This window comes from Myotis daubentonii, chromosome 2 (assembly GCF_963259705.1).
Source record: "Myotis daubentonii chromosome 2, mMyoDau2.1, whole genome shotgun sequence".
Classification (NCBI taxonomy): Eukaryota; Metazoa; Chordata; class Mammalia; order Chiroptera; family Vespertilionidae; genus Myotis; species Myotis daubentonii.
The window spans coordinates 50,640,503-50,654,899 of record NC_081841.1 but is presented as its reverse complement, the minus strand read 5'-3'; the positions used below and the strand labels follow the sequence as shown (position 1 = coordinate 50,654,899).

The following is a 14,397-nucleotide window of genomic DNA, read 5'->3' as shown; positions in this document are numbered from 1 at the left end:
TGAGGTGAAGCTTTCTCCCCTGGTTGGTTAGGATGTTTTATTCTGCTTTGGTCTGTAGGAAAGACAGATTCAGCTGATCCGAGAGATGCTCATGTGTGACACATCTGGCAGCATTCAACTAAGTGAGGAGCAAAAATCAGCTCTGGCTTTTCTCAACAGAGGCCAACCATCCATTGGCAACGCTGGGAACAAAAGGTGGGGGAACTGCATCTGTTGTTATCTGATCACGAGCAACACAGCTGTCAGAAGTTCTTGTTATCTGAACTCTTAAATAAACTGGTTCTGGAATGTGTGCTGAATAAAGCAGAAAAGACTTAGAGGAAGGGTGGGTGGGAAATAAAGGCACAGGGGCCTCTCTCTTTCTTTTGTTTTTTAAATCTTCCCTTAAGATGTTGTTTCACCAAGGGTAAAATTTTGATGTTGGTGCTGAATTGCACACCAATAACTAATCCTAAGATTGCTAAGGAACCAAAAGGTGAAAGTGGCAGTTCAGCAATACTTTTAGTGTTTACTCTCCAGAGAGCTCTTGTAGCTCCTCTGGTTTAGAAAGGTCTTCTGTGAGCCAAGACCAGATAGTAATTTTGGTTCCACTGCATCTCTCTTTAAAAAGTCTCAACTAGGCTTTGAATTTAACACCCCCAATACGATATGTAGGGAGAGGTCAGCACTCTTAGAGGTATTTATTTTGTTGCCTGATTGTTTTATGGGGAATCTTGATAACTAAGAAGATGTATGGGCTTAATTTCTTAAAAAGCTAAGGCTGGCTAATACTCTCTCTTGCAGAAAGCAACCACAATTGGGATCAAATTAAACTTCACTCTTCTGCCTTGTAAATTTTTAGGAGCCTGTAGTACAGACTCAGTAGGGAATAGAACCCATACCCCTAACTGTAATTTTCAGCTGTAGTTATAAGGCCTTTGCTGAAAAAGCAACTGTTATTGCATGCTCACACTCCTCATGAAACCATAAAAAGCAACCCACCACAGCTAGGGTCTATGCTTGGAGTTATCTTTAAAGGGAAGGGATTGCTGTGAAATTGCTGACATTATCTGATCTGCTAGGTAACTTGTTCTGGGTGTTGGTGGATTTTACTTTTCATAGTCTTCTTTGTCTAACTTTGTATTTGTATTGTTTCACTCAGACTGTCAACCATTGACGAATCTGGTTCCATTTTATCAGATATCAGCTTTGACAAGACTGATGAATCACTGGTAATGAACATTTGCCCTCTGAGTATTATTTATATTTCCGCTCCCTCAGGAATATCTCTGCTGTCCTTCTGGAATTCCTTTTTTTTTGGAATTCCTTTATTACTGTGTTATTAATTGACTAGGGGCCCGGTGCACGAAATTCGTGCACTGGGTGTGTGTGGGGGGGAGTGTCCCTCAGCCCAGCCTGCCCCCTCTCACATACTGGGAGCCCTCAGGCGTTGACCCCCATCACCCTCCAATCGCAGGATCGGCTCCTTGCCCAGGTCTGACGCCTCTGACAGAGGTGTCAGGCCTGGGAAGGGGACCCTCATTTCCCCCCATCACTGGTTCTGCCCCCAGCCCCCTCCGATTGCTGGCTCTGCCCCTTGCCCGGGCCTGATGCCTCAGCCAGAGGCATAGACTCCCATCACCCTCTGATTGCCTGATTGGCCCCTTGCCCAGGCCTGATGCCTCCGCCAGATGTGTCAGGCTTGGAAAGGGGACCCCCATCTCCCCCCGATCACTGGCTCTGGCCCCCGCACAGGCCTGAGGCCTCTGGCCCAGTAATCATGCCTGGGCAGGGGACCCCCATCTCCCTCTGATCGCTTGCTCCACCCCCCGCCCAAGCCTGACACCTCTGACCCAGGCTTCAGGCCTGGGCAAGGGGACCATCATATCCCCCCAATCCCCGGCTCCGCCCCCCCACCCAGGCCTGATGCCTCGGCCAGAGGAGTTGACCCTCATCACCCTCCGATCACCAATCACCAGATCGGCCCCTTGACCAGGCCTGAGGCCTCCGGCAGAGGTGTCAGGCCTGGGCAGGGGACCCCCAGCTCCCCGCGGTTGCAGGCTCCGCCCCTGCCCAGCCTAACGCCTCTGGCCTAGGCGTCCGGCCCGGGCAGCGGGGACCCGCAGCTGCAGTGGCCCCGCGATCGTGGGCTTCGCTTTAGGCCCAGGTAAGGGACCCCTAGCTCCTGGGACTGCCAGCTTCGACCGTGCCCAGCTCCCATCGCTGGCTCCACCCCTACTTCCTGCTATCACTGGCCAGGGCGGCAAAGGCGCCTGATTCTCTGATCATGGCTGGGGGGCAGGGCAAAGGCGGCCCCAGGGCCGCCTTTGTCCTGTCCCCCAGCTCTTAGCTCCCCCCCTGGGTTTCTGATCACTGTCAGTGGCAGGGGGCTTCTTCCTGCTTTCCCTTTAGCCTCCCTGCATTGTGCCTACATATGCAAATTAACCACCATCTTGTTGGCAGTTAACTGCCAATCATAGTTGGCAGTTAATTTGCATATAGCCCTGATTAGCCAATGAAAAGGGTATCGTCGTACGCCAATTACCATTTTTCTCTTCTATTAGTGTAGATGTGTTGTAGATACTGAGGTAGCATTTAAAAATATAAATCCACACAAACTATAAGAGACTTGCTTACATATTTTTTGTTGCTGGAAGTGGGAATATAGAATTCAGGATTTGACATGAGGTTAAATTTGTTTAATGGATTTGTGAGCTGCATGTATTAATTGATTATATCTTGACTTATTAAAACCTTACCTAGCAATAAAAATTTTTTTTAGCAAAGCTGTTTGGTCAGGGCTTATTTGTTGCTCTTAGGGAGAATAGATTTGTGCCTTATTTCTGAATTAGTTTGGTTCTAAAGGGAAACTTAGTTTTACTTCACAATTAGAGGGAAAACCAGTGCTCTGGAACTTCAGCTAGAAGACTGGAGAGTTTCCAGGTACTATATAATGCTTTGATCAACAATGGTTAGCATGTCTAAACACTTTGTTACCCTGCTTTTGTAGGGCAGCACCCTTCTCTTAACTTCTGATGGTGTTTCTGCATGAAAGGTCATCTCCTGATATTTCAATCTTTGATGTTCAAAAACCGGAACCTGTTCTACTGACTGAAAGCTTAACAAACAAAACAATAAATCAGGAGGTTATTGGAGATTTGTTTTCGGATGATAGCCAAACAAGTGACAAGTACTTGTTACATGGGCTATGAGTTTTCTGTCCAAATTCAGTGTTTGACTAGGGCCGTGGTCGGCAAACTGTGGCTCGCGAGCCACATGTGGCTCTTTGGCCCCTTGAGTGTGGCTCTTTCTAAACCTTAGGAGTACCCTAATTAAGTTAATAACACTGTACCTACCTATATAGTTTAAGTTTAAAAAATTTGGCTCTCAAAAGAAATTTCAGTCGTCGTACTGTTGATATTTGGCTCTGTTGATTAATGAGTTTGCCAACGAATGGACTAGGGAAATAATTGCCACTTTATAGATATCAATATTTGGTATTACCTTTTTGGAATAAGGAATGATATAGAATAGGTCTGGGATATATAATAAAACTAAAACATACTATTTGCTGACTTTGAAGCTAGACCTCTGCTATGTTATCTGTTGTAACTGAAGCTAAATCAAACAAGCAGTAGCTAAATTATTTGACCATGAATTGGAAAGATTAAATTTATGTAGCTAAGCTACAATTTGCTGTATACAACTGTTTCTGGATTTTGTGTTTTCAGGGATTATCAGGAGTAAGGAAGTCACAGGTAGCTACTAAAAATACATATGGTTAAAATAAGTAAAGGAAAGCTAGACCACAGTAAAAGACAAATAAATCTTCAGTGGCGAATATCTTTTAGGGCCCAGGAAAGAGAGATGATTGAGAGAAGTAAAACCTAAACTAGAACTTTTTAAGTGACTGTATTGTACAGAACATATGATTAGACAATAGCAGTCCCTTAAGAGGAAGAATCAGATCTAACACAATCAGTGTGTAGTGCCTAACATTCTCTAAGTTCTAAAACCAATTACAAACAGAATCAGAAACAAAGGACCAGGCACTGGAGATGATCACAACAGAAGTTGATTCTTTAACCTTTTCTTGCCTCTGTGGTATTGATTCCTGATTCTATTGTAATAGCTTCAATTTTGGAAAGAAAACATGTTAACTTACTACGGCTCTGTAACTACAATACTTGAGTTCTCCCCCCAATTTCCTCAAATTGTAAATTAAGGGAGTCTGACTCAAGAAGCCTTTAAAGTTCACTGTAAATTTATTTGTACAGGGTTTAGGGGAGGCCTAACCAAAGAAAGAAATTAATACAGTGTAATTGTCAACAGGATTGGGATTCTTCTGTAATAAAGACTTTCAAACTGAAGAAGAGAGAAAAGAGGGTATGTTTTTTCTTTTTTAAAAAATTTATCTTTATTGTTGAAAGTATTACAGATGTCCCCCTTTTTTCCCTATTGACCCCTCCCCAGGCCTTCACCCCACTATTGTCTGTGTCCATGGGTTATGCATACATGCAAATACGTTCTTTGGTTGATCTCTTCCCTCCCCCAGCCCTTTCCCTCTGAGAGTCCTCAGTCTGTTGCATGCTTCCATGTCACTGGATCTGTTTTGTTTGTCAGTTTCTTTTGATCCTTATCTTTCTTTCTTTTTTTTTGTTTTTTTTTTTCTTTTTTAAATAAAGTAACAATAAAAGAATTTCCTTGGAAGTTCTGTCACATAACTGCATTTCTGATATGTTGCTCTAGCCATTGTTAAACACCTTCTAATCCTTGCTGGGGGTTGTATATAACTCAGGATAGAATCCTGTCCCATGTTACTATTCTGGACTGCTCTCACTTCATTCATCATGTGGTAAAGGATATGCTTAAGTTTGTTTTGAGTTGTCATATGACTTTTTATGCAGGACTTTTGTACTCTAATAAAAGCTTCAGATGAAATGTGTGTATAATGGGATAAGCAGAGATCTGTCTGTGCGTGCTTATTTAGGGTGCTTAATAGGTTTCCAAAGACTTCGTGTCCTTAGATAGGATTACAGCTCTACTTTGTCTGGTGCTGTCATCTAAATTTTTCCAAAGCTTGCTTGTTTCTTCAAGGGAAGACATTTTTGTGTTGGTACAACTTAAGCTTCATGTGGAAATAGGCAGTGAGAGAAAGCACATTGTTTGTTATTTACCATAGCCTTGGATCCTAGGACTTGGATCCAAGTTGTCTAATGGAATAAGTTTATCTTCTGTGCTTCAGATCTGCTTGGCACTAAAGTTAATAGTGTTTGCCCCCTCTCTAGCGCTCCAATAGCCGACAGTTCGTTGATGGCCCCCCGGGACCTATAAAGAAAACTCGTTCCATTGGCTCTACAGCAGACCAGGTAAGAATAGTCAGGCCAAGACAATTGTGGTCTTGAACACATCAAAGATTAGTAGCCCCAAACATTAAAAATTCTGAGTCAACATTGCAAGTGTTATTTTGAGATGTTGATGAGGGTATTTTTATGTAATAGGATCCTTATCCATATGAATGGAATCAGTCTGATTAAATAAACAGCTGTCAGTTTTATGCTTGATTCTTAGTTGCTTGTATGTATACCCTCGTGGCCTATATTTCTGTCCTAAAGGATGAGATTTTGACTTAATAGTGATTTGGGCCTTAAGTCCTGACAAAGACTCAGGAATTTTTCAAGCATTCCAAAACCCTATAGTGGAGGGGAAATTAAATTTAAATGTTCGTCCTTCCCTCATTACAATTTCGTTTCAGGGGAATGAATCCATAGTTGCAAAAACTACAGTGACTGTTCCCAGTGATGGCGGGCCCATTGAAGCTACATCCACTATTGAAACTGTTCCATATTGGACAAAAAGTCGAAGGAAAACAGGTCCTCTGGGTTGTGGGTGATGGCCAGAGCACTGTATCAAGCTCTACCTTAGATTGCTAGCCTGGCCTATGCCATTAGTGCATAACTTGTTAATTCTTGATAGTGTGTGTGTGGCCGTTATATTCACTTCTTTTTTTGTGTGTTAATCCTCACTGGAGGTTATTTTTCCCATTGATTTTTAGAGAGTGTGAAAGGGACCAACTGGGAGGGGAAAAGAGGAGAGAGAGAGAAACATTGATGTGAGAGACACATCAATTGGTTGCCTCCTGCTTGTGCCCCAACTGGATGGGGGAACCTGCAACCCGGGTACTTCAGTTCGTGGGCCAGCACTCTAACCACTGAGCACACCAGCCAGGGCTCACTTTTTTTTTTCTTTCTTTCTTTTTTTTTTTTTTAGAGAGAGGAAGTTGGGAGAGAGAGAGAGAGAGAGGAAGAAGAAAAAGAAACATTGATGTGAGAGAGAAATATCACTAGGTTGCCTCCCGACTGGGGAATTGAACCTGCAACCTAGGTATGTCTCCTGCTGGGAATCAAACCCACAATCTTTTGGTGTATGGCAGTGGTTCTCAACCTTCTGACCCTTTAAATACAGTTCCTCATGTTGTGACCCAACCATAAAATTAATTTCATTGCTACTTTATAACTGTAATGTTGCTACTGTTATGAATCGTAATGTAAATATCTGATATGCAGGATGGTCTTAGGTGACCCCTGTGAAAGGGTTGTTCGACCGCCAAAGGGGTCGCGATTCACAGGTTGAGAACCGCTGGTGTATGGGATGTCGCTCCAATCAGCTGAGCCACACCAGCCAGCAATGAAATAAAAGGCTATTCACTTCTGATTATGGTTACAGATTACTGGTTATCTATCAACTAGAGGCCCAATGCATGAAAATTCGTGCAAGAGTAGGCCTTCCTTCTCCCGACTGCCAGCACCTGCTTCCCTCCTCAGGCCTCCGGCTGGTACCCAGGACCGGGTTGGCTTCCCTCCTCCGGCCGCCTGTAGGCACCAGGGACCCCGGCTGGCTTCCCTCAGGCCACCCGCAGGCACTCGGGACCCAGGCTGGCTTCCATCCAGCCCCGGCTTTGTCAGGAAGGACGTCCGGAATGATGTCTGGAAGACATCCGGTCTAATTAGCATATTACCCTTTTATTATTATAGATTATATTGAAATTGGGGTTAAAATTCAGAAGTAACAAAATACTTAAGGTTAAAGCTGCTTGCTTTCTAGGTACTTTACAGCCTTGGAATAGTGACTCTACCTTGAGCAGCAGGCCGCTAGAGCCGAGAACTGAGACAGACGGTTCCAGCACTCCGCAGAGTAACGGGGGGATGCGTCTGCACGACTTTGTCTCTAAGACGGTAAATCTCTGATTGCTCCTCCGTTTTGGGGGCACTCTTAATTTTTTAATTGTGAGAGTAATATATACCAGGAACAAATTTCAGTACTCTAACACAGTGGTCGCCAACCTTTCAGACCTCATGAACCACCAGTGGCCCGTGGACCACTGGTTGGTGACTGCTGCTCTAACATTATAAAGTTAAATGATGAATTTCCTTCCTCCTTCCAGTCCCTCTATGCAGGGGTCACTGCTGAATTACAAAAGGTGTGTAGCTTTCCATTCTGGGAGGAACACAAAATTCAAAGAAAGCAACTTTTCAGAAGCATTTTGTGCTTCTTAGTGATATATATTTATGTTTTATGCTTTTAAATAATAGCACAATTTAACTTTGTCCCATATGATTTCCTCATAAAAAAAAAACCCAAGCAAACTGACAGGCTCAGAGGAGTTAACTGACTTGTTTGAGCTACATGACAGTAAGTGGCATAGTTAACATGGAGGTTTTCTGACTCCTTGTAAACAGATTCTTTCCACTGTTGTACACTCACTGTTCCCTTCCAGTGGGATGACTTTATGCAAGTTACTTAGCCTCTTTTTGCATCTGTTTCCTTAAACAAAAACACAACCTATTTTATAGGATTATTGTGAGAATTACACAAACAGATAAGTGTATAAAAGGACTAGAAAGCTGTTCAGCACAGGCTAAGTGCTTAAAGTGGTTGATGATGTTGATAATTTCCTAATTCGTACCACTCTGTTCCTTCTGCCCCATTTCATCCTCCTCAGGTTATTAAACCCGAATCTTGTGTTCCATGTGGAAAGCGGATAAAATTTGGCAAGCTGTCTCTTAAGTGTCGAGACTGTCGTGTCGTCTCTCATCCAGAATGTCGGGACCGCTGTCCCCTTCCCTGCATTCCTACCCTAATAGGGACACCTGTTAAGATTGGAGAGGTACGGCCTATGGGAAGCATTGTGTTAGGGCTTCTTAGCTTTTCCACAGCTGAATGTCAGTTTTGTTCTATAATTAATGATGCCAAGTATGTTTTCCACGAGTAATGAATACAAATTATAAAACGTTAACTTGTAGTCGATCCTGTATGGTTTAGTCTGTTTTATAACCTTTCTAGACCAAAACTCCTTCCCTTACCTGCCCTCCCACTCGCCCTCCCTTCCCCTTTCTCCTTCCCTTTTTCTCTCCTCACACTTCCTCCCTCTCTTCCTTGTTTCCATTCTCTCCTTTCCTTCCTACCCTTTCTTTTCTCATCTTCTTTCCTCTTCCTTACCCCCCCTTCCCCATCCTATCCTATTTTGTAAAATTTGAAACATACAAAAGTAGAGAGATTAATATAACTAATTCCTGGTTTTTATCACTCAACTTCCACAATTACTAATTCATGTCCAATCTTGCTTTATCAATATTCCTATCTCTCCCTCCTGGCCCTGTCCAATGAATTATTTTGAATCAAATCCCAGACAACATATAAATTCATCTGTGAATATCTTTTCTCTTTCTTACGTTAGAGATATTCCATACAAGGCTATTAAGATTAGGTTGCTTATTTCTAAAAATTGATTCAATCCATTAAGAAAGTATTTATTGTACAAGCAACATTAGCAAGAAACAAAGCAAAATGACTAAGCTACTACCCAGCCCCCAGCAAATCAAATGTTATTTTCCTAATTTTAAGAATTCTTATCTGTGCAAAGGTTTTTTTTTTCTAACAAATTTTCTGTATTCTGTACCATGGAGTTCTCCCTTAAAGGTAGGGTTGTATCACAAGCAATTGAGTTGTGTTTATTTTCCTTACTAAGAATAATTTAAAAGGTTTTCTTTTTTAAAAGCAACAAATTAGTTTATATTAAAGGCCTTACCTGTAATCTCATTATTGCTTGTTTTCTGATGCCCTTGTGTAGAAGAAAAACAAGGACGCAGTTGTATCTAGTGGTTTTATTACTTGTTCATGAAGAGTGTGGTATCTCTGACCATAAATCAGTCCTGGTGTGGAGGTAGGAAAAATAATTGAGTGTCTCTGTTCTAATATATGTGTTAGGAATAGGAATTGAAAGGAGACATGATGTCCCAGCCTGAGTACTAGTTGGGAGATGGTTCTGCACACTGGTCTAGAACTGCTGGTCTAAGTGGTAAAAATGATAACTTAAAACATTCCCATTTCAGGGAATACTGGCAGATTATGTGTCTCAGACTTCTCCAATGATCCCCTCCATTATTGTCCACTGCGTAAATGAGATTGAACAGAGGGGGCTGACTGAGGTAAGCATGAACCTGGGGGAGGGTGAGTTTGTTACTTGTGTTAACACTCAGGAGCTTCTTAACTGAGAGTGTCATCTCCATAATAGACAGGCCTATATCGGGTCTCAGGCTGTGACCGGACAGTAAAAGAACTAAAAGAGAAATTTCTCAGAGTGAAAACTGTACCCCTCCTCAGCAAAGTGGATGACATCCATGCTATCTGTAGCTTCCTGAAAGACTTCCTTCGAAACCTTAAAGAACCCCTTCTGACCTTTCGGCTGAACAAGACCTTTATGGGAGCAGCAGGTAAGAGCAGATCTTAATACTTGAGTGTGAGTCCCACAAGGGGCAGGAATGTTTGCATTTTCTTTGTTTGCAGTTTTATCCCCATCTAGTAAAGTGCCTGAAACAGCAGATATTCAAATACTTTGATGGATAAATAACTATGTCATGTTGCCCATGCCTGTTCTCTTCCTGTCTAAACAGTATAGGGCTCTAACAGGTTTTTGTTTTTGTTTGGTCAAGTTTTAGGTTGGCCTTTTGAACTTAGAACCATCTTTAATTCCTTTTCCTCACATTTCACATTTAATCCATTAGCTGGCAAATCTTGTCTGCGAAGTTCTTGTAAATTATAGGCTACATTTGAAAATTTTCAGTCCTACTACCACTCTGAACATCTCTCACTCTGGAGTGATGTAAGCACCTCCTGTTTTTCCTGTTTCTACTCTTAACCCTCTGTGGTAAAGTAGCTAGAGTGCTTCTTTAAATTACATTATGTCCTTTCTGTCTGCAGTGTCTTCCAATGGCTTCCCTTCATTCACAGGATAAAATCCAGTCCTTAGCATGTCCCAAAGACCCTACATGATTTGGCTCCTGGTTTTGTATCTAATATCATTTCCTTTTATGCCCTTCCCTTCTTTTATCCCTCTCCAGTTACAATGGAGTTCTTGCAGTTCTTAGAACATACCAACCCTCCTGGCCTTCACAGTAGTTGCAGAAATAATATGTGCATGGTTCGCTTCTTTATTTCTTTTAGGTTTCTTTTTGAATGTCTTGTCCTCAGAAACCCCTTTCCTGACCAGCATTTCTAAAATAATAGCTCCTGTTACTTTCTAGCTTCTTGCCTTTCTTATTTTATTACATGTGTTACTACCTAGTAGATATTTACTTTTTTAACTCCTCCAATAGTACCTGGCACATAGTAGGCCCATAAACATGTTTTATGAACAAATACCTTCTTGATAATTGTAGTCATAGCAGTTGTATGTCTGCCTTTCTGCACATGCTTTCCCTGACTGCAAGAGCTGGTTTTTTAAAAGTTCTGAGTTCTAATATTGAACTGTTGGTCAGTATCCTGCTTGTTAATGAACCTAGAGTCTGATGTAGTCATGAACCTAATCAGAAGCTTCAGAAGCTTACTGTATAGATGAGACTTTGTGGTCGATAACTTGGACGCCTGCTGTCAAGGGAAAGCAGTCTTAGGCCTCTTGGTACTTTCTTTTCATTTACAGAAATCACAGATGAGGACAACAGCATAGCTGCCATGTACCAGGCTGTTGGTGAGCTGCCCCAGGCCAACAGAGACACATTAGCTTTCCTCATGATTCACTTGCAGAGGTAAGTACAGCAGAAAGTTGTTTCTGGGAGTTAGGGAATTTTCCAAGGGAAGACAATGTGGCTTGTGTGTTAGGGAGGTGAATTGTTTTCTTGTAGAACTTGTATATTTTGGTCCATGTTTAAGTGGAGGAGCAAGTCTTCTAATTTACTGTTCTTTTGCTTAGAGTGGCTCAGAGCCCAAACACTAAAATGGATATTGCCAATCTGGCTAAAGTCTTTGGCCCTACAATAGTTGCCCACGCTGTGCCCAATCCAGATCCAATGACAATGGTACAGGACATCAAGCGTCAACCCAAGGTAGGCAATCATATTTATATATGAACTTGTGTGACATGAAAATATGAGAGACTGTGAGAGATAAGCCCTGAGATTTTGAAGCTTGCTAATGTATTTGGTGGCTTTTAGGTGGTAGAACGCTTGCTCTCACTGCCCCTGGAATACTGGAGTCAGTTCATGATGGTGGAACAAGAGAACATTGACCCCATGCATGTCATTGAAAACTCAAATGCCTTTTCAACACCACAGACACCAGATGTTAAAGGTAAGGCCCAAGTTGTGCTTTTTAAAAGACCTCTCCAGTTTTGGTCATGGGCTCTCTCCCTGCCTTTGCTAGAGTTATTTGAAATTCATATTCTCCAATAAAAATTAAAATCATTTTGAGAATTCTAACATTGAAGGAGAATTTATACAGATCTATCCTGATTTTCCTCACCTTTTTTATGTTCTTCTTTACCCATATGGAAAGTAAAAAAATATATAGATATAATAATAATTTATATATAATTTATCCTTATGTTTCTTGATATGTTTTACCATTTGATTTCTTAAAAGCTTTACCAGTTTGTAGGAGGCTGGTTTCATTCCAGCCGCAGTGGCACTGGCAACCTCACATGTTCTTTCATTATAAGGGAGCATATTATTTCTTGTAATATAGGTAAGAATCAAGTGGTCATATGTTAGATTTGTGAAGTTTGGAGTTTGAGGATGGCCTAAATCAGGAAGTGAATGTCAGCAATTCATTGAGCAGTTGCCTGCATAGTTCAGAAGATACACTGGTGTGTTACACGATGACAGACATGATCTCTGGGGCTTTGCTCGGTCTCTAGCCTTAGTTCTTAAGTACTTCACAGGGATTTCAGCTTAAAACTGGCCACTTCCATGGGTGCTTTCCTCTTCCCTCCACCCCCTCCCCCTTTAAAAATATGCTTAACTGTGATTGAAGTGAGTTTACTGGGACCTGTGACCACTCCTGAGCATCAGCTTCTCAAGACGCCTTCCTCCAGCTCCCTGTCGCAGCGAGTCCGCTCCACGCTCACCAGGAACACGCCCAGGTATGGGGATTGCCTGCTTAGATCTCTCTCCCACATACTGAAGCTAATTGAAAGAAGGATTGAATTAGATCTTAGCTAGCGACTAGACTTTAAAGGGAAACCTGGAGCCATAAGGATCCCTCTTTAAAAGGGTCTAAAGGTCTTTACTGTTTTCCCCCTCATCTCAGATGCCTGAGTAGCTTACAGAGTAGTTTTTTAAAAAAATATATTTTATTGATTTTTTACAGAGAGGAAGGGAGAGGGATAAAGAGTTAGAAACATCGATGAGAGAGAAACATCGATCAGCTGCCTCCTGCACACCTTCTACTGGGGATGTGCCCGCAACCAAGGTACATGCCCTTGACCGGAATCGAACCTGGGACCTTTCAGTCCCCAGGCCGACGCTCTATCCACTGAGCCAAACCGGTAAGGGCTACAGAGTAGTTTTTGAGGAGTTTCTACTTTTAGTTGATTACATCATCATGTTATAGTTGTTCATTTACTGTTTATTATAGAATACTTTTTCCAGCTTATTCTCTTTTTCTTCAGATTTGGAAGCAAAAGCAAGTCTGCCACAAACCTAGGACGTCAAGGCAACTTCTTTGCCTCGCCAATGCTCAAGTGAAGTCACGTCTCCTGTTACTTCCAGCATTTACTGACTGCAAAGGAAGGGCGCACCTGTACTCTCTGCTCGCAGCCTCCTGTACTTGTTACTACTTTTAGCATTCTCCAGGCTTTTAATCAAGTATAATTGTGCATGGGGGTTTTATCAAAACTATATATATCTTCCTCTCTTTCTCTCCAAGTAATGTAACATCAACACCTTGTGCTGTCGTTGGGAGCTTTTAGATGGGAGCTCTTTATAGGGGTAGAGGGCATTATGAAATTCATTGTGATTGGGAGGGGCTGTGGTGGGGAGGGCCTCATCCCTTTGGCTAAAAGCTAAATGCTGCTCGTGGAATGACCTTTCTGTGGTGTTATTTAGAACTTATTTCCACGAGGCAATGACAGAAGCCCTACATCTTTAGTAAAATTAACTTGTTCTCAGAGTGGGAGGTGGGAGGGCAGGGTGAAAACAGATTTGGACAGAGGATTTAGGATGGCTCCTGAGAACTTGGATGTTCCTCTTTCTCCATGATGAACTGGAGCTATAACATGGAGCCTTCAGAAAAATGGGATAGGGTGAGGACAGAACTAGTGATGGGTGTATACTTAGCTTTAAGTTGAATTGGTTAGGTTTAATAGTATTAAGTGGCACAACCTTGTAAAAGTGACACTTTTTGTATTTATCTCTAATGGGCCTCTGGCTGGACTTTGGCTTTGGTGGGAATCGAGGCCAGTTTGTTTATAAGTGAATTCATTCTGATTCTTGAGCCCTGCCTGTCTGTTGGAGCCGTAGAGGTCAGTATGCTGTCTATTTGGCATCCCACTAACAATTAAGAGTAGGCTACAGGGGAGATTGTCAATATTTTGTGTGGCAAGAAAAGCCACATTTTGTCTTTGCACTTTGGATGCTGAAATCTTCCTATGTAACATAGCTACATCTAGATAAATATGAGTTTTCTTTTATTAAAATTATTTTCAATGTCTATAAAAATGCGTTCTTCTATAGAATGTTTATGACACATATTGACCCTTGTCTGTACAATACATATTTGAAATAATATTTGGAAAAAAGTAAATCGTTTTTTTTTTCAAAGTGAATATGAGTTTGGTTGTCTTGTCCTGGAAGGTAACCTTTAACACCTTTTTTAAGAAAATACTTTTTCCTCTAAGTGTTTTGAGTCTGTTCATCTCCATTCCCTTTTCCACACAAACTTTACCACCAGCAGGAGTTTGTTTCTTTGTTTCTCATTGTCTCTTTTGTTGTCCAAATTGAAGTCCTGGATTTATCCCTTTGACTGTTACCCTCTAATTTGAAGAAACTACTTTAAACAAAAAACAAACAAACTTTAAACAAGTCTTTAGGGACCATAATGGTGCAGATTTTTAAAAACCACAACTCTGGCTGGCTGGCTGGCAGG

At 41.8% G+C, this 14,397-nt stretch overlaps 1 protein-coding gene across 9 annotated transcripts in view; it reads left to right on the top strand.

Moving 5' to 3' along the window:
• RACGAP1 (Rac GTPase activating protein 1) overlaps positions 1-14,066 on the top strand; it is a 32,079-nt gene extending 18,013 nt beyond the window's left edge. For all 9 annotated transcript variants that reach the window (XM_059682818.1, XM_059682822.1, XM_059682819.1 and 6 more), the window contains exons 4-17: positions 59-195; positions 1,142-1,211; positions 4,312-4,365; positions 5,268-5,348; positions 5,735-5,852; positions 7,084-7,214; positions 7,982-8,146; positions 9,372-9,467; positions 9,554-9,752; positions 10,958-11,063; positions 11,228-11,360; positions 11,469-11,604; positions 12,286-12,394; positions 12,923-14,066. In XM_059682818.1, the coding sequence (XP_059538801.1) occupies positions 59-195; positions 1,142-1,211; positions 4,312-4,365; positions 5,268-5,348; positions 5,735-5,852; positions 7,084-7,214; positions 7,982-8,146; positions 9,372-9,467; positions 9,554-9,752; positions 10,958-11,063; positions 11,228-11,360; positions 11,469-11,604; positions 12,286-12,394; positions 12,923-12,998 (1,611 nt within the window). In that variant the 3' untranslated portion in view covers positions 12,999-14,066. The remainder of the gene's footprint in view (positions 1-58; positions 196-1,141; positions 1,212-4,311; positions 4,366-5,267; positions 5,349-5,734; positions 5,853-7,083; positions 7,215-7,981; positions 8,147-9,371; positions 9,468-9,553; positions 9,753-10,957; positions 11,064-11,227; positions 11,361-11,468; positions 11,605-12,285; positions 12,395-12,922) is intronic.
• Positions 14,067-14,397: the final 331 nt, after the last annotated feature.